Here is a 24614-nt window from a genome sequence, read left to right as displayed (position 1 = left end):
CCCACTCCTGCCCAGCTTGAACAGATACTCTGTGGGTGACAGAGCAATGCCAGTGGCTACCAAGAGGTGGGGCTTACCTTGGCTGTCTTCCTACACCCGTGGTTAACTGAGAACTCCCCACTCCCTGGGGACCCTCTCTCTGCAAGTTTTATTATAGTGAACAGCAACTGAACGTTTCCAATTTGCCGGGTGCTAAGTGCTTTATATGCATTATCTCATTTAATCCTCAGAAGCACCCCATGGGGTAGGTGCCATTATCATCCCCAGTTTACAGATGAGGAAACGGAGGCCCCAAGAAGTAACCTCCTGAGTCATCCACCTAATAAGCGCCCTGGCACCCAAGCCCCACCTGTCTGACGCCTCAGCCCTGTTCCCAACCACTTGCTCTGTTAAACGCCTCTCCCCTGAGCAAGAGTCTGTCCTGTTCTGAACACCTTTTGGCATTTTATAATCCACCCCACCCCTACCCCTACCCACCAGGTCTTTCAGAGGCATAAACAGGCTCCTCTCACAGTGAAGAACAGTGGCGGAAGGTACACATGCATTCGAATGCCTCAACTTTCCCATGACGTTTAATACATTTGTTAATATGGGCTCCCAAACAATCCCCTTCTGCAAGCTGAAGGGCTGCCAGGGCTGGGGTAAATAAATTATTAACAAAACCATTGTCACACAATGACTGCTGTGGCTCTGGAGTCCTTTTTTTTTTTTTTTTAGAATCCAATGATTACAATCAAAATTCAAAGACCAGGAACCATGAACTAGGTAATAAAACACACCTGGGTAGTCAGAGCGTGCCTGGAGAACTGGAAGTCGGGAAACCTAAATTTTGGCCTTGGCTCCTTGCTATCCAGCCATGTGGTTTTGGGCAATATACTTAACCTCATTTGTGCCCTGGGTTCTTCAGCTAAAAAATGAGGGTCTTACCACCCGCCATGTCAGCATCACATGGAAGCTGGGGCCCATCCAGCAAGGTTGTTATGAAACATTAGGTGTGAAAAACACTTTGATTACTACCAAGAACTACTCAGGTGGAAGGTGCTACAGTCGTCTAACAATAATACCCCTTTCCAGGGAAGGTGTAAGACAGGTGGATCCAGAAAAGAGCTGGGTGTTATGTAAATGGCCAAAGACTAGTGTCCAAATTGCATCCAGTGATAATTCTAGTTGGTTCTGGTAGGTTGAATGGCCCCTAAATTGACAGCAAAAAACACAATGAATGGCAATTCCCATTAACTGTCACAATGTAGAATTTTTTTTTTTAAGTTTGGATGGCATAAGAAAGAACGAGATCATATCTTTTGTGGGAACATGGATGGAGCCGGAGGCTATTATCCTCGGCAAACTAATGCAGGAACAGAAAACCAAATACCGCACGTTCTGGCATATAAGTGGGAGCTAAATGATGAGAACTCATGAACACAAAGAAGGAAACAATAGACACTGGGGTCTACTTGAGGGTGGAGGGTGGGAGGAGGGAGAGGAGCAGAAAAAAATAACAATCGGGTACTAGGCTTAGTACCTGGGTGATGAAATAATGTATACAACAAACCCCAGTGACATGAGTTTACCTATATAACACACCTTCACATGTACCCTCAAACCTAAAGTAAAAGTTAAAAAAAATTTGGCTGAAATTTCACTAGCTATAGAAGCCATTCAAATTTCTGCATGTGCAGAGATAAACATTGTTGCTTCCACTTGTCAAAGTTTAATACACCCAAGGGCAGAATACAAGCTTGTGTCAGACCCTCCTCTCAAGCTTTTCCACATAAAGCATTTTCCAAGGTTTTAAACCAGTCTTGACTTCAGTAAAAGTCTGACCTATGAAAAGGGTCTAATAATTAGTACAATGGGCATTCAGAATTGGACACTCCCTTGGCATAAATTATCACTCACCCTAACAAGAAACTTTTTTGCAAGGTCTGATGGCTTTCAACCAGCCAACATCTGCAGCTCTCAGTTTACCAGCCTCTCTCAAGATGTTTCCAGCTTTAATGAGTTCAGAAATAACATAGACTTCCAAGTAGAAAGGAAGTGATGAAGTGAAGCAAGCCTGTATCGGAGAGGTGTCAACATTTCAATTTCATTTTTCTGAAATAAGGTCCTCCCTCATCCACACTGTACAGTCACCTCTTAACAAGTGAGAGACAAACCAGTTTCAACTACCCTGCCAGGCAAGGGTGGGGCAGATGCCCATCGCTATGCCTGACACCTGAGAGAAAAGGTGGAAGACAAAGAACCCTTCCTTCACTCTTATTAATCTGGTCACTGGGCTCTAGGGAACAGCCTAAGCTCCAGGGTCAAGGCCAAGGCAGAGGATCTTCATGATGATTTCCAAGGTGAATTCAGTTTTCTTCAAGCAGCAAAGTCCAACCTGTTCTATTAAAAACACTTTTCAGGGTCCAGTGTGGTGGCTCACAGCTGTAATCACGGCACTTTGGGAGGCCAAGGTAGAAGGACTGCTTGAGCCCAGGATTTCAAGACCAGCCTGGGCAACATAGCATGACCCCATGTCTAAAAAAAAAATGTTTTTAATTGGGGAAAAAAAACACCTTTCTTCTGAGACAGAAAGCTTAACAGCTCTCCTTTCCTGTCTCCCAGTGCCCATGGGAACCGGGACTTACTAGGAAAGCTCTGCCCTATCTGGTAAGCAATGTGGTCCCCCTACAACCTGTGTGGATCAGAATGCTAACAGTTTCACACATATTCATCAACAACTCAACCAACAAACAGTAAATCCTAAAAAAAAAAAAAAAATTTAAAGGTATTATCTTAGGAAGCCCCTGATGGTGTAGGTAGGCTACTGGCAACCACTGTTTCCAGCAATATTTAACAGTAAAACCAGATTTTAGAGAAGCATGTCAGCCACCACCCTGGAGGACCCTGTGGCTCTGACCCAGGAACAAGAAGTTAAGGAGACTCCAAATTTTCTCTGGGTTCAATAGTCAGATGCCAAAGGCCAGTATCTTTTGTGGGGATACACGGCACAGCCGTCTATCTCTTCCAGCCAAGTCATGAAGATTGGAAAGCCCCCAGACAAAACAAAGATGACCAGTGGAGTGTCAAATCAACGATACCCTTGAAAACAGACATAAAGTAGATGCAACATCAAAATTTGCCTGAAGTGGAAGGAGACTGTGGTAGGAAGCTCCTTGGTAATCCTCCAGGAGGGGAAGAAGGTGTTCTGGTGGCTCTTCAAGCCAACATGAGGCTTATTAAAAAGGTACTCTAAAGCAAAGGAGAGTTTGGTTAGATCTCAGGAAGGACTTTTGTCAAAGGAATCAGAGGTGCTTTAAAATCTCAGTCCATAAAGAAGGACTGAACAATGTGAACTGCATGTCTGGGCTGCAGGAGACACATGCTAGCCTCTGAGGGTGGCTTCCAGGGCTGGTTCTATGATTCAATGACAAGTATCCTCTGGTGGCTCTTGTGAAACTCTCAGGTCCTGTCTCAGCTCACCCACATGATCACTGTGGGTACTCTGTGGCCAGGAGGACAGGAAGACCTTCTCATCAGACCTCCACCTTGTCTCATGAACCCTGAAAAGGCAGATGCAAGAGGTGCTTGGAAAATTCTATCACCAAGTCCTCCTCCCGGGAGGAGGGTCCAGTGCTGAGGACCCGGCAGTGACTTGGGTGCTATTCCTCCATGGAGGTGGCAATCTGCATCGTGCAGAGCGAGGGCTGAAGCAGGAGTTGCAGGGTCAGCGGAGTCGATCTCGGGGAACAACTCCCCAGGTCTTATTTCCATTCTGTGTACCTGAGGGACAATGAATCAACACCAACCAACGTTCCCTGTCCTCAATGCTCCAAGGTTCCCAGGGAATTCAACTTGAAATTTATACAGATGCCAAGAATAATCCTTGCCCCACCCATTTTCTGTGTTTGTGCAGTCACATGCCTCAGTGAAAGCGATCTCTACCCTGCATCTTTAGCAAGGTAGAAACGTATGCATAGGGGTGACTTAGGAACTGGGTGGGTTTGGACAGCTCATTTATTAACTTCCATCCTCAGTTCCCTCATCTGCAATGGAGAAAGAGGAGGAGAACCACTTGAGGTTCTTTTGCAAGGAGTGCAGGAGAGAAAACAGGTGAGAGCCCACACAGTACCGGCAGCATGTCTACACCAGCCACGTTCCCTTCTCTGCTCTCCACACACCTGTGACAAGGACACTTGGCCATAGAAGCCAAAAAAAATAAATCCACTCTGGCCTGATGGAGGCAAGGACACTGGCTCAGGTGGCAAAGCATCAAGCAAAGCAAGTGCCTCCTTGATGAAGACTGCAGTCACCCCCAGTCAACCCTAGTCCTTCCCAACTCAACTGACTCTCGGGTACAGCCGAGTCTGGTCCCGAGCAGAATGTGCTGGGACTTTTCATGTCTCCCCACCCTGCACACCCATTTTGCTGTGTGCCGGCCCACCAGGTAACTTCCACATGGCCACAGACAGCATCCCTGGCAGCTGACAGTAAGATGTACAGATGGCCAAATGGCTACAGCAGGGCAGGGTGAAATCAACACAGCACTCATCTGGGTAAAGCTGCTTTGTATATTAGGGCTTTGGCAGCAGCAGTGCATATCCAAGCAGGGGACAGGCCCAAGCCAACTTGGTGCCCTTTAGAAGCACTGACTAGGGATTGGCAGGAACCACAGAGATCACCTCATCCAGCCCCCACTTGATGACAAGCCCATCACGTTGGTGGAGCAGATACTTTCTGCAGCTCTGCCCCCGACCAACCACCATGGGGTAGACCACGTCGGCCTCCTTCACTCAGCTCCTCCAACATCCCAAGCATAAGCCAACCCTCTTCTGGAATACTCTTGCCCTCTGCTACTCTTCACACAGCTCCTTCTCTTCTCATCTGTTGGGTCTCAGCTTGAATGCCATCTCCCTAGAGAAGCCCTCCCTGACCACCCTTCGTGGCCTGTTTGCTTCCCCATCACACTTCTCTGAAGCTGTGATTTAGCTGATTTCCTAGCTCTCTCTCCCACAAGACTGTAAGCTCTGGGAGGGCAGGGGCTATGTTGGTCTCATCCCTGACTGTATTAACGCCAACGCGTATAGCACCTGACACCCAGGAAGTGCTCAGTAAGTAAACATCTGCTATATTAAGCCGGCCGTGGTGGCACAAGCCAGTAGTTCTAGCTACTCTGGGGTCTGAGACAGAAAGATCTCTTGAGCCCAGGAGTTCAAGGCCAGCTTGGTCAACATAGCAAGGCCTCTTCTCTCTTTTTAAAAAATTTACTATATTAATGAATGAACAATAATCCTGAAGGAGGTGCAATTCCAAAACACTCAAGCCAAGCTTTGCATCCATGGCAGCTGAAGTATAACTTTATGGCCAGAAGAACCCTGCATGTGAAAGCTCAAAGTCCTGCTAAGTGGGAAAATGCAGCACACCACAGACCAGCCAAAGGCGGCTGAGGTGGTGTTGTCACCTCTACGGGCTTATCCAGTTTTTGCACATAACTCTGTGATGGGCTCAGCCCGGCTGGGGATCCTTAATCCATCGAGTTAACTGTTAACTACCCCGGCCCCAGTGACACAGCGGCTTGCATTATTAACTACAGCCCCGGGAGGGATGATCATTTGTGCACCTTCCGTCTCCAAACCTGGCTCCCTCCCCAGACTTGATAGCTACAAGCTCTGGGCTCAACAGTTTGTGGGTTTGTGTTGCAAGGAGGCTAATAAAAACATATTTCTCAAATAGCGTATGGTGAGGGCAACTGAAACACATCCTCCTCGAAGAGCAATAAAATATATATATTTTTAAAGTCCTGAATTCCAGGGGAAAAAAGAGGCTTGCAGACTTCAGAGGGTTTACAGGACTATCCCCTTCAGTGTCAGGGCCATCTTGATCAAAAGTCTAAAACCCAGGAATAGGAAATTGGTAGAAACTTTGAGAGAGCCTCTGACAGCTTCAAAGAGGAACTCAGAGGACCTCAGGAAATGTGAGAGGGCGTAGATTTCTCTGTGAAAAGGAGGGTCAAGGCAGAGGAACCAGAGGCAACTGTGAATATCAAGTCAGTTCTCAGGGAAGCAGGGGGTCCGAGTGTGTACGTGAGGTGCCTTCATTTTCCCTGCATCAGGAATCTAGCTGTTGGCACCTTATAATGAGAAAATAGTCTCAACCATGAAGTTAACTCTGCTGGAAGATTTCCAAAGGGAAAGTCCCTCCAGTTACTCAGAGGGGAAAAAAAAAAATTACCTACTTGGTCTGGAATCCGGGGATATTTTATGCAGATGTCTCTAACAGAAGTTAATAAAGGGAAGTCAGCTTGCCTCTGATTATTCAAACAGGCTACTGCTATTAAGGATTGCACAATTTCTGGGCAAGGCAGAGGTGGGTTTGGCTTTTTAAAAATTTTTTCAGCCTGTCCTCATGGAACTACGTATTCTTTTCTAAGAACTTTTCACCCTAACCTCCCTACTCACATCTTCTAAGTGTCTCTGCTCTGGTGGGAATGTGATGGACAACACAGAGCCACCTCGGAAGCCTCTGTGGCCACCACCAGGCAGGCCAGGGTGCGGGGTGCCACTCCCTGGGCAGCTATAGGGTTCTCAGCAAGGTGCATTCATCGTCCCTGCTGAGAATCTGATGGTGCAGCATTTTTTTTTTTTTTTAATTAAATGCAAGCTGAGTCATTTCAACCTGCAACCTTCAGGTAACAGGAGTTACCCAAGCTCCAGGAATTATGATTGTGGGGTAAACCCATTCTCTTGTTTTCTTGCGGTTCTATTTTATAATGCACTAGAGGAGACAGAGACGTCATCGCTTCACCCAGGGCAAGAGGACAAAGGAGGATGCATGGAAATACAAACAGCCCTTCTCCTCCAGGCCATACCTACTGTCCAACTAGCACTAGACTTCACCTGGTTTTGGAGCAATCTGAATTTGGAATCTGCCAGAGAAAACTTCTATCAGGCAAGATGGAAGACTCCTAGGATAGGTCCCTCTGATGGAGGGGTTGGTAATAAAAAAATCATGGGAAAAGAAATAAGGGAGGGTGGAAAAAATGCACCTTAGAAAACAACTTCTGATGTCCTGGGGCTATACAATGGGGGAGCTGAGCACTTAGGAAGGAGAGGGAAAATATTCTGTTTCCGGAGACAGCTCCAAGAATCATGAGTAGGTGTGAGAAACAAGGAAGCTTATAGATTTAAAAAAAAAAGAAAGAAAGAAAGGAAGGGGGCAAAAGGAAGGAGTCAGGGAAGGGGGGAGTGAGATCTTTGAGAGACAGGGGAATTAAAAAACACCATAGCAACAACTCAGTCCACCTACCCTGGCCGCCCACCCACAGCCAGATTCTTTACTGACGCATTTGAGAACAAGCTGGTTCCTACCAGCTCAGGAAGGTGAGCAAACCCAGAGAGCTCATTAAATCCCTTCTCAGCGACTCTTGTCTGCCTGCAGATAGTGAGCAAGGAGGATATAAATAGAAGTTATATAACATCTCTTTGTTGATTCCTGTGCTTACCAAAAAAAAATGCAGCATGACCTTGTTTTTCTTTAGAGTTTGCCTCGGCCTGCTGGTTGAGGACTTTAATCCAGATAGGAATCATCTTAAAGTTTAAACAGCAGGATATAGATTTCCAAGTTAAGGGTGCTCTGCATGGTCATCCAAGTTAGGAATCCTCAGGGTCAAGTCCTCCTTTGGGGATTAAAAAAAAAATCCAGCAGCTCTAAAACAACAACAGCAGGTATGGAATCTTGTGGCTTCCTCTTAGAACATTTCCTGAGGTAAATTAAGGAGTAAATTTGATACCCAAGAGCAACGCATCATTAAAATGGCATCTTGGGTTTTCTAAAGGAGGCTGGAGCACCACAGGTATATTCAAAGGTAACTGATGGTTTCCAAATACCCTCCAAGCATAATCAGTTGTCTTTTTTTTCCTTAACAGGCATGACTGTAAGAGTCCAGTGGATGGGAAAGGCCTCCTCCTTAAAGATGGTGATGGAAATGAGCACTGCACAGGGAAACACAAATCAGGTCCCCTGAAATCCAGCCCAACCTGGCTAGACCCTCCAGTGCCCATCAGGGCTTATGAACAGGTTGCTTCAGTGTCTTTGTTAGGGAGTGGTTAAAAAGGAGTACATGCTTATAGGGTATGCTGCTGAGCACCATGATTTTGACTTCATGTCTAACCTGTTGATGCTACAAAACTCTTTTAAAAACAGTTACCATGGGAACTTTTCCCTAGCAAGCATTCTTCAAGAAACGTTACAGGTGCTGGTGAATTCAATGCCCTTGGTGTCAATAAGCTTTTGCTGAGTGGCTTGAACTGAGAGGACTTTCAAACATATAATGCAAAGTTTCCAATGCAAATGTCTTCGGGGTTAAGTGTCAGTGAAATGTGGTGGAAGGTAGGGGGGATAAAATGACCTCAGTGTATATAGAAGCCCCACTTAAGCGTTCAAAAAATTCTATATACAGTGTTTTCAATGTACTATGTATCAGCAAAACAAAATAGCCCATAGGGCTATAATCAGTTCAGGGGGTTACCTCAGCAAGAGATGCTCTGGCTGTCACTCCTACTATGGGATTTCCTCTCTCATCAGAACTAGTAGGTGGTCAAAACCACAATAATGCATAAATTAAGGCAGGGAATTGGGTATCCAATGTGAGCAATTGAAAAGGTGCCCACGTATTAGCTATTTGCCATTACGGTACTGAAAGTGCTCAGATGACACATAAAATGACCAGAACAAAAGTTTGTTGTTTTGTTTTTACTTTAAGAAGATAAAGAATCACGAATTAGTATTCAAGGTTACCTAATGCTAACCCTTGTCTAACATGTGAGCAACCAGACCTTGAGTTACAGGGAGCTGTTGTTGGGACAGGACAGGAGTCCACATCCCCTGCCCAGTGCCTGGTTCTGGGTCATGTCACTGAAGCGCATCAGCCCATCTGTCAGCCAAACCCCCCAGCCTTGTGCCTTCTCTTCTAAATCCCTGCGGAGGAAAACAACGTCTGCCTTCTACAGTATGAACAGTGAGGGTCTGCTAGGAACCAATACAACTTCACGTCCCAATGCAGCAATGTTGCCAGGTAACAAATGTAGAAATATACTCCAAAAACTGTATGTGACAATATACAACCTCCGCTCTGCAGCTGATAACCGAGGGAGTGTTAAAACACCGTGTTCTCTTAACACTTGGGCTTTTGGTGTGAAAATAAAATTAAACGGGATACTTCCTCTTGTAAATATAAGACAGGCATACAACTCACACATGTATCCACTAATTGGAAATAGTAGAGGGGTTTGCAATAGCTATCTGCAGTGCATCCCAGCCTTCACTCTTACCCTCAAGATGAATTCCAGAAAACCTACAGAAACAATAACTGAGGAAGAGCCTTTCTTATGTCAGGGACAAGCTCTCCTCTAACTGTTGTGAGGAAGCTACCCACAAGAAGGACACCAGCAGAAATTAAGGAAAAGCTCATACATTGTTATAAAAAAAAATGTGCTTCCATTCCACTCCATTTTAAAGGTCTACCTTTAAAACTCATTGGCTAACCAAGCAGTGACTACTTGCTTCTCAGATCAAATAACCAATGCAGCCTGTTCTCACCTCTAACGAGAACAAGATAGACACTGCTCACTAGTAGGCAGAGCTCCAAAGTGGGTACAGGGCACTGAATAGCTTCCTCACATTGGACTCATGTAACTTAAAGGCTGGCTAGCACGGTAGAAAGCTGAGAGACTCCTGAGGGCCTTGTGTTCAAATCCCAGCTCTGCCAACTGGGTGACTTTGGATAAGACAAATGGCTTTTTTCAGACTCAGTTTCCTCATCTGCAATTGGGACTATTCCATGTAGTCCAGATAGAGTACCTACTAGCTCCATGCACAGTGCTGGACACTTTATAAAAATGAGAAGACCCTCCTTCCTTTCCCTTCCCCCAAACATGGATATTCTTCAACCAGTAAAGACTCAGATGTGGGGAGTATCTGGTGCATTTAGCTTCTCTGAGCAAAACAGGCAAAAGCTGAGATCTAATAATCATCACATGATGCCAAAGAACATATGCTTCTTTAGATGCAAGTGAAAAACAAAAATTGCTATTAATCTAACTTTTCATAAGGGCCCTAATTAGATGAGCTGCTATCAATCTCTTCCACAGTGAGGAAGTTCTGTAGGACAGTCTTCTTGTCATTAACTTTCCTAAGACCTGGGAACCTGGAACTTGCTGGAAGTACATGTCGGTAGCACACATAATTGTCATTTGGCAAATGAGATGCCCAGTCTGAAAGGAAAAGTCTTTCATGATTTCCTCCTCCAGAATTCATGGGCAAACCTAATAAACAAAGCAAATACACTGACCACTCGAGCTGCCTTCTGATTGTCAGGAGGGCACAGTGTCTCCCACAAAGACTCCACTACCAAAGAAAACAAAATGTGGAGCCACAAATTCCAATCTGCCTGGCAAACAGATGCAAGGTCCTTGAAGCGGCCATGTCTGTGCCTGGAAAATCGGTGGAGTAAGGAGGTGGCACGGTAGAGAGGTTACAAACTCACGTTCTGGCAGAAAACAAACCCTGGCACAACTACCAGCTGGCTCTGTGACTCTGAGCATATAACCTGACCTCTCGGATCCTCTATTTCCTCATTAGCAGAAAGGGGTCAAAACAGTACCTACTACATAGGAGGCCCAGGAAGATGGATGAGACCATGCAGTGAGGGCGCCTGGCTAGCCCGTGGTACATGAGCACTTGTTACCACTACTGTCCATCATTATTACAAAAAAAGAAGAAAAGAGGACTGCTGCCATCATAAGGCTATTTCTCCAAGTTGACATGTATTTCCCGTGGGCTCAGGTCAACTTAACTCCCTCCCAACCTAAAGAAGGTCCCCTTTAAAATGGCAATAACCATCAACAACACGAGTTCACATTTCACATCCTCATGTTTCTATTCAGAAATGGTAAGAAGGCTAAAGTAACACAGTGGCCACATTGGGTCAGAACTTCTATCTCTACATTTACAGTCTGAGTGCTGGGGAGTCAGATGGAGACTCGACCCCGGAAGAAAGTGCACTCTTGGGCGAGTTAGTGGGTGAGGGAAGGTAAACAACCAAAAAGTAAGCAGAGTTGCTTTGGATGAGCTGTTAGGATGTGTTAAAAGCTCCATGCTGAGCTGAGTGCCTTCCATATATTATCTCAGTGAATTCCCAGAATAATTTATACAGTAGGAGTATCCACACTGATTCACCATGTACACACTGAGGACCTTTCATCCAGCACATGTGGAGGCTCCTCGAGGGGACTCGGAGTGAAGACAGACTTGGTCTCTACCCCCTCGGGTCTTAGTCAAGCTCCAGTTGAAGTGTGGTCATTACTACAGTAAATGAAGCACAGCCCATTATCTCTGCCTCAGGGGATCAAGAGGAAGTTTCTAGAGTAGGAGACATTTCAATCAGGGCTCAGGGAGCCTGCCAAGCAATGAGAATGAGGGCACGTCCCACATGAAGCAAAGGCATCTGAGTTCACGGCCCCACTGGGGATTGGCAGGCATGAGTTGCAGCTGCAGGACAATAAGCGTAGGAGAGTGAGTGGAGAAACCCAGGTGGGGCCAGACCACGCGAGACACTGATGGGTTCCATCAGGGTGGCCATGGGCTCCATACTCCACAGAAGGCTGTTCAGATGGGGAAGCAGGTGGTGAGGGTTCCATTTGGGGGGCATCACTGACAACCATGTGGAAGAGAGAAATGCCCAGAGGTAGGGAGGCCACTAAAAGGCTATCTCAGTTATCCAAGTGAAAAGGCTGGCAGGTGCAGAGCTCAGCAGCCCCACGCTGGCAGGCGGTAGAGCCTGGTGGTCAAGAATATGAGTCCTGAAGTCACCGTGCCTAGTTTCAAACCGCTGCTCCTCCATTCCCAGCTGGGCCACTCTGACTTCACAGTGCCAACTATCTGGCTCATTATAAGTCCTAACAATGGTTAAACTCCCAGGAGGTAGAGTGGGCACAGATTAGTTCCTGGGGAAAACCAAGAGAAAAAGAAGTCTGATGACTGCAAAGCTTCTAGATTGGGTATCTTTGGCTGGTGGTGAGTCCACTGACAAAGCTATGGAACACGAGAGGGCAAATAGAACGGAGGAAGGGAGATGACAGCATCATGGGGTCCTGCTAACTTACAGCTAACATAAGTGGAGATGCCCATCAAGGATTTGAGCAGAAATCTAGAAATCAGCAGAGAGGTGGGACCGGGAGCTATATCTTTGGGAGGTGTTGGCATAAATGGCTGCTGGAGGCCTTGGGAGTAGATGAGATTACCCAAGGGGATCGGTAGAAAAAGAAGACAAACAGGCTGGAGATGGGGCTGTAACATTTCAGATGTTTTAAGGTCAACTGTATATGCCCTAAGAAGTCCCTGTGTTTACTACTAGGAAAATGTTTGTAGGAGGCACAGAAATAGCACAGCATTAAGCCATAAAGGAGTGACTAACCTGAAAACGTGATGCTTTGGGGTAGGACAGTCAGAGGGGGCTCACAGATCAAAAGTCTGTAATCGCAGGTGTCTGGACTCTCAGGCTACATATACAATTCCCTAAGGAATGCCCTGCTTTATCTGCCTCCTGAATCCGTGGTGAAAGGTAGTAAACTGGGGTGATGGGGTACATCCTGGCAGAGGCTATGTGGGGAAAGCAGAGATCACTCTAGGAAAGAAAACGTCTTTTAAAAAACAATCCTGTCTGTCCCCACCTAAAAGAAAGAAAAAAATGAAGGAAAAAAGGAAAGGAAGGAAAGGAAAGAAGGGAGGGAGGAAGACAGGGAGGGAGGGAGGAAGAGAGGGAGGGAGGGAGGGAAGGAGGGAAAGAAAAAAAGACAGTGAGAAAGAGAGAGAAAGAAAGAAAACGAAAGAGAAAGGAAAAGAGAGAGAAAAAGAAGAAAAGAAAGAGGGAAGGAAGGAAAGAGAGAAGGAGAGAAGGAGGGAAAGGGGAATGAAGGAAGGAAGAGGAGGAAGAAGAGGAGGAGGAGGGTAGAAGAAGAGAGGGAGAAGTAAGAAGAAGAGGAAAGGAGGAGGAAGAAGGAAGGAAGGAGGGAGGGAGAGAGGGAGGGAGGCAGGCCCCAGCCTGTTTCCCTGAATTCCCATTTATTAGCTGAGTAAGTGGCCAACATATCTTGGGACTTAGGATATTGCTCATCTGGTGAATATTTACTTAAAAATTGCCATACCAGGGGGTGAGGAGCACAGAACAAAGGGGAAATACTGTGGTTCTTTCCTTTAGGCAGTTTAACATCTATGTAGTAAAGATTAAACAAACCCTAGGGTCAGCAAACATTTTTCCAAAGGGTCAAATGGTAAACATTTCACACGCTGAGGGTCATCACAGCTCTCTGTCACAACTACTCAACTCTGCCCTTGAAGAAGGAAAGCAGGACAATCCCAAAGGAAAAACTGCAGCTATGCACCAATAAAACTTTATCTACAAACACAAGCAGCTGTCTGGATTTTTCCGGTGGGCTACCATTTACTAATCCCTGAACCTCCAGAGGAGGACGGACCAATCCTCTGCCTGGCAGTTCCCAAGAGGCATCTCACACTCAGAAGTCACTAAAGTTAGGAAGAGCACAGACCTCTTGCTAGACCAGAAGGAAGAGAAAGAAATAAGGAATATCTGGACCTGCTGAGGATTCAGTGGGATAAAATGAATTGATGGCTCACTTTACAAAAATTTCCAGGTCTTCTCTGTCATTTTTCTCTGCACTTTTAGTAAAATTTTAGAGACCGTGGAAAACCTGAGGTTCTCTCTGAAGACATCTCCTCTTAGAAACAAATTCCTAGCCCGCGTGGTGGCTCAGGCCTGTAATCCCAGCACTTCGGGAGGCTGAGGTGGGCGGATCACTTGAGGTCTGGAGCTCAAGAACAGCCTGGCCAACATGTAGAAACCCCATCTCTACTAAAAATACAAAAAATTAGCTGGGCGTGGGGGTGGGCACCTGTAGTCCCAGCTACTCAGTAGGCTGAGACAGGAGAATTGCTTGAACCCATGAGGCGGAGGTTGCAGTGAGCTGAGATCGCACCACTGCACTCCAGCTTGGGTGACACAGTGAGACTCCATCTCAGACAAATAAACAAACAAACAAGAAACAAATTCCTGCTTCTAGGTTTCGGCAGAAAGGAAGGAGATTAACATTCTGCTTCCAAAGATCTTCCCCTCCCCCTTCCCCCTCAACAACTGCAGTCCTCTCACGGAAGGCCAGGCAAGCAGATGCATGTAACTGTCCACTTCTGCCCATATTGTTGGCTCTGCTACTCAGGAAAGAAGAAAAATCACACTGGGTCTCCAGCTCCTCTGGAAGCATGAACCAGGATGCACATTCTCCCCTGGGACCACCTCAAAGGGATTGTGCCTCTTATAACCAACCTGGAAGGATGAATGATGCTGATAATTCTTGCAGTAATTTCTTGCCCCGAACTGGGAAGCTGAATGCCAGCAGGTGCATGCATTACCTAGTGTCTGCCGTCACTTGGAGAGCTGCGCTAACGATGACCAGAGCAGAGCTATGGGAACTGCCATCTTCTTCTGCAGGAGGGCTCACTCAAGTCTGATATCCCTAAGAATGTAACAACTTTTGAATTTTGAGTTTCTTCCTTAAGACCTGGATTTAGACCAATAATTCTCAAGGACTCTTGTTCAGTAACAGTCCAGTTTCCTGGGAATGGTGAAGCAGGGTGTGAGGTGTTCAGGTCAAAGGCAAATAAAGTAGGAGGGAAGGAGGGGAAGGAGGGAAAGAAAGGAAAGGAAAAAATGACAGACAAGACAACGGCCTGGGCCAGGGAGTACTTCAAACCACAAAGAAGTGACTAGATTGCTGTTTTTCTTTCTGCTTCATCCCAGAATGTCTCTCATTACTATTAGTGGCAAAAACTGCAATTACTTTTGCACCAACCTAAACAACCTGTACCCAAGGCAATGAAATTTCCCAATGTCCTGGAGTTCTAAAATCATTTTTAATATACAGTCAGAAGGACTTGGGTCAATTGAGTGTGAAAATAACATAAAACAGAGCGTCCCCCAGGCCCGCTGGATGATAAACCACTATGCAAAAATAGAAGATATCAGAAGTAGGATTTTAGACAGAAAACAAATTTCACAAAATACAGCATGTATTTAAAATAAATAAAAATATTATTAATTAGAGCTGAGCATGGTGGCCAGCACCTATAGTTCCAGCTACTCAGGAGGCTGAGGCAGGAGGATTGCTTGAGCCCAGGAGTTCAAGTCTAGCCTCAGCAACATAGAAAGACCCTATCTCTTAAAAATATATATGAACAAATAAAAATAAGAACCACATCATCTTGAGATCTTTGTATTGGCCAGATGCCATGTGAGGTGCTTTCTACAGTCTGTGAAACCATCTCAGGAGTTCTCTGAGGTGGGAACCATCCTATTCTCCAAGTCAGGAACCAGTGGAATGAGTGAGGTGGACTTCGCCAGGAGTCCTGAGGTGGGCATATAGGAGGCAGGGCTTGAGCCCGGGCTGTACCTGCACCACAAAATCAGCAGCCCCAGCAGCAGGACTGTTCTTTGTAACTCCATAAGGAAGGGACTAGGCTTTTCCAACCCTCATTTTGCAGATGAGGGAACTGAGTTTCAAAAGTGGCCCTGACAAACCCCAAGGTCACCCAAGGCTGGCAAGGGCAGAGCTGGAATTCCAGCACAAATATTGTGGTCTGGAGGCCTGCATGTGATAGGCTCTCTCCTTCCAGGGGGTCCTCCCTGAGTCCCCAACCTTTATGCCACCATTTCTGAAAGGAGCCAAGCTGGTCCTTGGGCCAACCTGGGGCGGCTTTGCTGACCCCCCACAGCTTCAGCAGGAGGGCAGAGTCTCTGGGGATGCCTGCTGGGGACAAGTCACTGCCTGCCTCTTCCTTTAATGCCAACAGCTCTCGAACCCCCACATGCAGGAGGAGAGCTGCTCTGACTCCACTGCTGGCTCCACTCCTTTCCCACATGGATAAAACCTGAGGTTAGAAAACACCGCTCAGAAGTGACTCATTCCTGACTTCCCTGCCAAAAACAACACCCATTTACGTAACTTGCTCACACACCAATCTTTTCCTCCTCCTCAGGGTGACTGCCCTGTCAAACCAAGGCTGATCTTCCTCACAAACTGGCCTTCCGTTTCCAGCAGGGGCAAATCAAATTGCCCTTTCCGCCCTCATGTCTCTGCTAACTGGGGTCAGAGGTAGCCCAACCAACGTGTCCCTCCCACACTGTGTTGCGGTGACTTCTGGAAGGGATGTGAGATTTCCTATCTAACACTGGTTCTTGGGCTGATTTCTTAAGCCAACCTCAAAAAAAAAAAGAGTGTGGTATAGGAAAGGCCTCATGAACCAGGGATCACTCTCTCTGCTGAATTTGCAGGCCAGTTTCCTGACGGAGCACTTCTCACATTTTCCATCTCTAGCTGCTTACGTGCAGAAAAGAAAACCCTTTTCGGGTGTGTCTGTAGACTAGACTTTGGCATAGGAATAGACGTGGGCAGCCATTTGATACATGAAATTCCCGGTGCTTCTGAAACCAGAAGCAATTAGTCCAAAAAAATGTTTAACTATCTATCCCCATAATGTGCTAGGAGGTTCTCTATGGTCATGTCAGCCTTTATATCCCAAAACATCTGTATTGGCTTAAAAAAACAAAAATAAAAAACAAGATATGTCCAAAGATAGCCTCTCCTCCTCTTCATTCCAGGTAAGAGAGCCCCTGTCCTTCTGTAAGGAAGAGGAAGCGAAGGGAACTTCCCCCAGGCGCTGGTGGGAACATCTTAGGAGGAAGGAACATAGAAATTGGCAAGGACTCGAAGGACGGATATGAAAGTGCCGTGAGCCCTGCTGAGCCCTGTGTGTGCCAAAAATTAATTCATAAGCAAATGCTTATTTTATAGTTTCCCACTTGCTACAAAACATCAAGCCACAAGGAAATATTTCTTCTGGGGGCTGGCAGGAAGCGGGTGGCACCAGAGTGGGGAGAAAGAAAGCAGGAAGTTCTCTTCAAGACAAGCATGATCCTATCACCTGACAACGTGTCACCCGTTTCTGGAAAATCCATGGGCTGTGGTACTGTCTCCTTGTTCCCATAAGCAGAGGGTTCAATGTGAAGCCTTCTCTGATGGCAGCCAGGTAGGAGAAGTCTGAGAGTCACGATCTACCCTCAGATAGTATCACCATTGCAGGAGCCGGGGCAGGAAGAAAAGATGCTGGGAGACTTGGGGACACCACCCCTGGGAGTCCATTATGCCAGACTGGGAAGTAACCTGTATTTGGCTTCCAGGCATTTCAGGGCTTTAGATGATGATATGATGGATGACAGGGTTTCATAATAAGGGAACAAACCCTCCATGAGAGTGCCTAGCAAGCACTGTATGTCATCATTTGTGGATTCTCATAAATTGAATCCTCTAGGGTCTGGACAATGAAATCTAGAATTTCTGGAGTGCTGTGATTCCCAGTGAGCTTATCCTAAGGCAGGACTGAATTTTCATACAACATCCAGAAGGAGAAAGACAAGAATCGACACTTTTGCAAAGAAGGGATTTAGTATCCAGGGAGATCCAAACTCCTCAACTGCAGAGACAATGGTGTCTCCCTTTCCTGCAGCTGTAGCATCCAGCTTGGGGGCCTGGCTGACCCACGGTAGGTGCTCAGTCGATTATAATGGGGGTGGTGGTGAGGGAGCCAGTCCCCAAAGGTGGTCCCCAACAATTCTCTCTTTTTATATATACACCCTCCTAACAATAAGAGGTGGAGTTTTTCTACCCGCCTTTGAAATGGGGCTGGCCTCATGTCTGGCTTTGACCAATAGAATGTGGTAGAAGTGACATTCTAGGAATTCTAAACTCAGGCTTTGAAAAGGCTTCTTGAAACACTGCTTCTCAGAACCCAGTCACCATGTTCTAAGAAGCCCAAACCACTCAGAGAACCAAGGTACTCCAGGCAGTACCCCCAGCTGAGCTCTCATCAAAGGACCAGCACCCCAGCACCAACCGCCACAGTCATACAAGTGACCACGTAAGCGGTTCTAAGACCAGTCAACCCCCTGATGGTTGCAGACCCAGCCAAGATCACACAGAGCAAAAGAATCACCCAGCTGAGCCCAAGCTCACAGAATCATGCTAGGCACCAAAATGGCTATTAAATTTTTAGGTGGTTAGTTAATCAGTGACAGATAACTACAGGTGGAGGTGGGACAGACAAGAGGTACAGGATATTTTATCACCGGTTGTGTCCAGCTCTGGAACTTTGAGTAAGTCATAACCTCCCTGAGCTTCTGTTTCCTTGAGCCACTGTGCCCAGCCTGCCCTAAATATTTTAAATCTGCAGTTGGTTGAATCCACAGATGAGCAATCGACAAACACAGAGGGCAGACTGTATACATTTCTGGAACTGTGTAGGCCTGCCTGCTTCCCTGCAATTCACCTTTCTACCACCTGTCATCAGGAAACATGGATCTCAAGAAGGCCAGCTGACCACAGACCCATTTCCCTTCCCGAGACCCTCCACGGTGCACTGAACAGGAAGTGACCGTGCTCCACCAGCTCCGGCCAGAACCCACCATGTCTTCAGTGGAGCACAGCATCTCAGCAATCATTAATGGCCGCATTGCGGTCTCAGGCCAAGTCAGGCTCACTTCCCAGCTGGCCACTTACTACTTTGAACCAACTTCTCAACAGCAAGACGAAACTCTGAATCACTCCCCCTGGGGCTTCAAGGTTCCTGTCCTTAACTGGCCCCAGACACAACCCTAGTTCCACATCATTTTCTCCAGAGAAAGAGAAGCTTGGGGCCAAGGGGCTCTGACAAGTCAAGTCTAGGCTAGAAGACATTTTCCTGGAACCATCGGCCTCCTATGAGACACGGGGTTAGACTGCACCCCCCAGGGGTCACAGAAGCAGGGAGGAGAAAACAGCATGTGCGTGCGGCCCCTTGGGGCCACACCCTTCCATCCTGGCATGGGCCCACAGGCCCTCACACCACCCCTGAGTACCCCCAAGAGAAAACAGCCCTGCTCCACATGTGGCTGAACTGCTGTAACTCCATCATGGCATTTCATCTGGAGCCTGGGTGTATGAGTAATAAATGTGTGAAAACATGAAACTAATATTCATAATTACCTTACAAGATAAAGAACTTGAAGGAAAAACAGCTTCTGTGTGCCTGGTCGTCACTATCAGGGTGCTCCATGAAAAACATGGCATCACACCAGAGCCACAGACATCGTCTCCCCAGGAGCCTCAGTGCTGGCGGCCCTCAGCCCCACCAGCCACTGTACTTCATTGTTAGTCCTTAATTAATGGTGCCTTTGTGCACCTGGTCATCCCGATGCCAAGCCCAGAGCTGAATGGGACCTCTGACTTCTCTCCCACGTCTAATCAGGTGCCATTTCAGCCAACATTTACCAAATATCAGCAGGTCTATGCCTGGGCCTGGTGCAGGGAGTGACAGGGTCTCTGTGATATCCTGTCCCTCACCTCCACCCCTTTAGTCCCAGCAACGTTCAGACTCTCATTCCCTGCCCTCCTTTCTTTTATTTGTTGATTGACATATAACATAGGTACAGTAAAACACACCAATTTTAAGCATATGGCTGAGTTATTGTTTTTTTTCTTTTTTAAACTTTTATTTTAAAATCACGGGTGCAATTGCAGGTTATATAGGTAAGCTTGTGTCACGGGAGTTTATCATATAGATTGCTTCGCCACTCTGGTATCAAATCTAGTACCCATTAGTTATTTTTCCATCCTCTCCCTCCTCCTGACCTCCACCTTCCCAAAGGCCCCAGTGGGTGTTATTCCCCCTATAAGTGTCCATGTGTTCCCATCATTTAGCTCCCGCTTATAACTGAGAACATGCAGTATTTGATTTTCTGTTCCTGTGTTGTTTTGCTAAGGATAATGGTCTCCAGCTCCATCTGTGTCCCAGTAAAGGACATGACCACGGAGTTTTAAACATGTGTACACTCATGTAACCACCACCCAAACAAAGAGGTCGAATATGTTTCCAACACCCAGAGAGCTCTCTTGTGCCATTATGAGAAAATATCCTCTCCCAAGATATGAACTCTTTTATCAGAGATTTAAGTTCAGGTTCTCATCAGCTCTTCCATAAATTACTGCCCATTAACTTTTTAATTCTTAGACTGCCTCCTTGGGACCCTGCTTTCCTCAGTTTACCTGTCCTATACTGCCAGGTGTATAGTCCTCCATTACAGCTCCAAAGCCCCTTGGAGGGCTGCACTGCTCCTGCATACGAACCCCAACCCCCATCCAAGGCCCTTCACTTCTACATAGAACTCCTCAGTCTGAAAGACCTAACCCCTGTTCTGGAAACCCAACTGCTGCTCTCACACCTCTGGGCCCTCTCTACCATGGAATATGACAAAGATTCCTCACACACCAGGTCCATGCCCAATTTCCCCCTTTCAGTCCCATGCCCATCCTTGAAAGCCCATTTCATCCACAGACCTTCTGCAAACTCCCCAGAGAGATGCTGGTCCTTCTTCCTTGGTGGTTCCCGAGCATCACTTCTACTTCTTGGAGGGCACTAAACGTCATCCTTGAGACATAGCTTCCTATGTGCACATCCACGTATCCTTGTTAGAGGTTCAATTTCTTGAAGACTGAGATTCTGGGATTTCTCAAACTAGTAAACTTTAAAATTTGGGGAAGGGAAGGAATAGCAACCTAGGGTTTCCAACTTCTAATTTGGCCAACAGAAAAAAAAATCTATCATCCATAATCAACACCATTTCATTAAAGAAGACACGCGGCTAAGAATAAAGACTGGAGAGGTATAATCTCAGAGTAAAATGGCCAGGTCTTCAAACTGAATACATTGGTTTATGAAAAATCCACCACATTGTCCTCATTTTCCACACTTGACTATGCCTGGAGAAAATTCTCATAGACGAACCGGCTCCCACGTCTGGAAACCACTGCCCCATCATCGCCCCTGGTATAGCAGCACATACACTGAAAGGGCTCAATGACTATTCAATTCAACTGCTCTAATCACAGGAAATCATGTGGTTCTAAGACAAGGAGCATTTCAGCTCTGCTTCCTCCCAACACAGGAGCCCAGAACATAGCAGTGGCTGGGCAACATTCCATTGATGAGAAGGACTGCAGGACCCACCCACACACACACGACAAAATAAAAAGCAATCCCAACGTGTACAACTCGTGCCCATGTGACAACTTAGACAACCAGTGGGCCTTGCTATTGGCCCAAGTGCCTAACTCATTGTCGCAAATCCCAACCTGGTGCAACACATGATAATAAACTTCAAAAGTGTACGTTGGGGCAAGCGGGGACTGTAAGGTGAAAGAAAAGGGCCACCGCAGTTGGCTGCACAGGTTGTGCCAAGGCACAAGGGTACTGGCTGGAGGAGCAAGCAAGGACTGAAATCTCACCTGTGCTGCACCTGCCAAGCCAGGCACCCTGGCCTGGGGCACAGTGACTCACAGGAAGAAACGCCCTTTTCAAAGTTGCACAAAGAACCAAGACTTCATTAATCGAGACTCTGAATTTCAATTCAAGGCCAAGAATATGTCAGGTCAAATATATATGTCAGGGTGAATTTTATGGTATGTGGATTATATCTCAATAAAGCTTTTATCAAAATATATATATGTGTGTGTGTGTATGTGTACACAAGTCTGCACATAGATACACGTCCAAAAAAAAAACTCTTATTCAGAGAGCTAACAAAGAAGGAAGAGTGCATGAAAGAAGTATGAAAAATATTTAAAGGAATCATATATAAAAATTATGTTATTTATGTATTATTAAAATTCAGGTTCTAAGATGACTGTTGTGGAAGAAAAAATAAAAATTTTTAAAGGATATCTATAAAAAGAGAACTAGAAACAGAATTTGAGTTTTTATTATTAGTTTTAAATATATATCATATCTACCTTTCAAAAAGTCATCTATTCATTTCTGACTAACATAGCCTGGTCTCTCTATTATTTCAAATTGCTTTGGCTTTATTAAACTTTCAGTTAAAAGGTAGGGAAATTTCTCATAAGCAACAGCTGCAGTATCCATAGATACATAAAAGTTAAATCTTCTAAATAGCACACACAGTTCAAACTCTTCTGGTCATCTTGTGATGAGATCCCCTACAATCCTGGATAAAAACTGTAAATAAACTTCATGCAATCATTTACTTATTCAACAAACATTTATGGAGTGCCCACTATGTTCTAGATCTTAGGCCAGTTTTCTTTGCATATTCTCAGCATTTTATCAATTTTCAAATGTAACTCATGTTCTGGAACCAAGTCTGATTTATGACCAAATGATCACAGCAGGATACTAGTAGAACTCATTTTTCAAAACAGAATTTTGTGCCCTCAGAATGAGCTGTCTCCCAAACAATCCTTGGTACCATCCAGGCATCTGGCTCCCAGAACAGACTCTCCTCCTGCTCAGCAGGGATGCCACACCAGCAGCCAAGCTGCCTTCCTACCTGGATGGTGGTGTTGCCTCCTTCCAGAAGGGCAATGGCCAGGAGAATGCTTTCATGGAACACTCGGTCACTGGATGCGTTCATGATGAGGTCGATAACTAGATTGGAAGCCCCCTCCTTGTCAAGGTGACACTGAACCTCGGCCAGACTCATCTCACCCCTGCTCATAGAGCTGGATCCGGAACCTCCCCCTAGGAAAATGGAATAATGTTTTTACTAAGCGCAATCAGAACAGCTAATGTTTGCTGCATACTTACTACGCACCAACACTTTATGCACTAAATGCTTTACCCATGTTCATCTCTTTTAACCCTTTTAACCCCACAAGGAAAATACTGACTATTAACACAGAGAGATGAAGGTGCTTGCCCAAGGACACCCAGCTTGTCAGCAGCAGAGATGGTGTTTGAATTCAGACAGGTAAGATGAAAAAAGAATGATACATTTCCAGCAAGGGACCTAAAGCCAGCCAGCAAAGACTCTCCCTTACATTAAAACACAATTACTTGTGGCAGAGTTCAGAACTGGTTTCAGAAACAAACTAAAGTCAAACACTTCTTAGAACACTCTCAAGGAAGCTTAGCCTGTAATGATCACTGTAGCCCTCTTTTTAACAAGCCCACTCTAACCCCCAAACTTACTCTTTTACATAATTTATCTGTTCATTCATTCAACAAATGTTTGCTCAGTGCTTGGCATGGAGCCAAGAGCTGGGGATGGAGGAGTGAACAAAACAAAGTTCCTGTTCTCACTGCACTTCAGAGGAGATGAGTATACTTAAGAAGAGAGGACCTATGCCGTTTAGAATGGATTCTGACTGTGTTTGGAAGATACATATCTAAGGACTTGACTTGTATTACTATTGGCAATAACTAAACCATGAACGCACATGGAGAAATGGGCTGATCAGCTTCAAAAAGCAGAACATTGTCTATCTGTCCTTTTGTGCAGAACTCAATTCCAATGTCACCTCCTTTATGCTGCTTGTCCTTGACTTGTCCTTATATCTATAGCACAAGGTAGAAATTGGCTTGCACATTCTCTCTGCTACAGCTTCTCAGAGCAGAGTCTGTCTTGCATTTCCAAATCCCTGTCATGATGCCTCCCCAAGGGCTTCACATAATTGCTAAATGACCTCACTACAGAAAGTAAAGAGAATGGTTTTGAGAGATTATGGAAGAACCTCTGCATCGATTTTTGGATTTGAAAGGCCAAGTTCCCATCTCTAGGATGCCTTGAGAACTGCATCTTCACTGCTCCATGAACTGGGCAGCTATGCTTCCAGTTTTCATTTAGTGAGAAGGCCAAGCTTCCTCCTTAGCATGTGCTAGGACAAATTAAGTGTACACTGAGTATTTCTGTGCTATGCATGGAACCCACCAAGGATCTGAAGCTGCCCCACAGTCATCACGATAAGACAGGAAATCAGGCAACTCACATCCGCGCATTGAGCACTGCCTAAAAACAAACTAGGTAAGACCCACCTTTGAGTTCCATGTTTTTGTATCTTTTACCTGTAATTGTGCTTAAACTGATTTAAAGTAAGCACTTCTGTACAGGGATGTTTTTTGTAAACTCCCATAGGAGTTTGTGGATGTACACAGCATGGGCATTAGAATTAGATATACCAGGCTGAAATTACAGACCAGCCACTAACAAGCTTCCATTTCCTCTGTGGAACTGGGATAGACTGTACCTATCATATAATGAGTAGCTGGGAGGAGAAAATGAGATAAAGAATGCAATGCACTTAGGAAAGCCCCTGGCATTCAGTAAATGTATAATAAACGGCAGCTTTCACTATCCTAGGTGCCAATATCCTCATCATTTTATGGAAAGACAAGAGTCCTAACAACCACGGGACAAAGTGCAATAAAATCAAATCCCTCAAATCATTCAAATATCACCAAGATGGTCACTGCATGGGAAGGAGGAGCAAAAGGCTTAGCCACTATCTAGTTGCAGGGAAATGCTAGTTTGCAGGAAACTATGTTTAGACATCAATTTGATGGTAGACCAAAGACGAAACAAGTTGCTAAAAAATACGCTTGCAACACAAATTCATCTGTTGTTAGCATTTCAACCTGTTAGGAGGAAACATGTAGCTATCATAGAACACACCTGATTCACA

At 45.7% G+C, this 24614-nt stretch overlaps 1 protein-coding gene and 1 long non-coding RNA gene across 11 annotated transcripts in view; one reads left to right on the top strand and one right to left on the bottom strand.

Moving 5' to 3' along the window:
* ITPR1 (inositol 1,4,5-trisphosphate receptor type 1) overlaps positions 1–24614 on the bottom strand; it is a 363343-nt gene that overhangs the window by 90011 nt on the left and 248718 nt on the right. For all 10 annotated transcript variants that reach the window (XM_058437182.1, XM_058437183.1, XM_058437190.1 and 7 more), the window contains one exon: positions 22484–22674. In XM_058437182.1, coding sequence (XP_058293165.1) covers positions 22484–22674 — 191 coding nt within the window. The remainder of the gene's footprint in view (positions 1–22483; positions 22675–24614) is intronic.
* Positions 6271–8714, top strand: LOC116466683 (uncharacterized). The gene is made up of 2 exons (XR_004247633.2): positions 6271–6973; positions 7905–8714. It is a non-coding gene; the product is annotated as an uncharacterized LOC116466683 (long non-coding RNA).

The sequence above is a fragment of the Hylobates moloch genome, unplaced genomic scaffold (genome assembly GCF_009828535.3).
Source record: "Hylobates moloch isolate HMO894 unplaced genomic scaffold, HMol_V3 SCAFFOLD_4, whole genome shotgun sequence".
Lineage (NCBI taxonomy): Eukaryota > Metazoa > Chordata > Mammalia > Primates > Hylobatidae > Hylobates > Hylobates moloch.
Note: the sequence above shows the minus strand (reverse complement) of the source record. Positions and strands in the feature narration are given on the sequence as shown.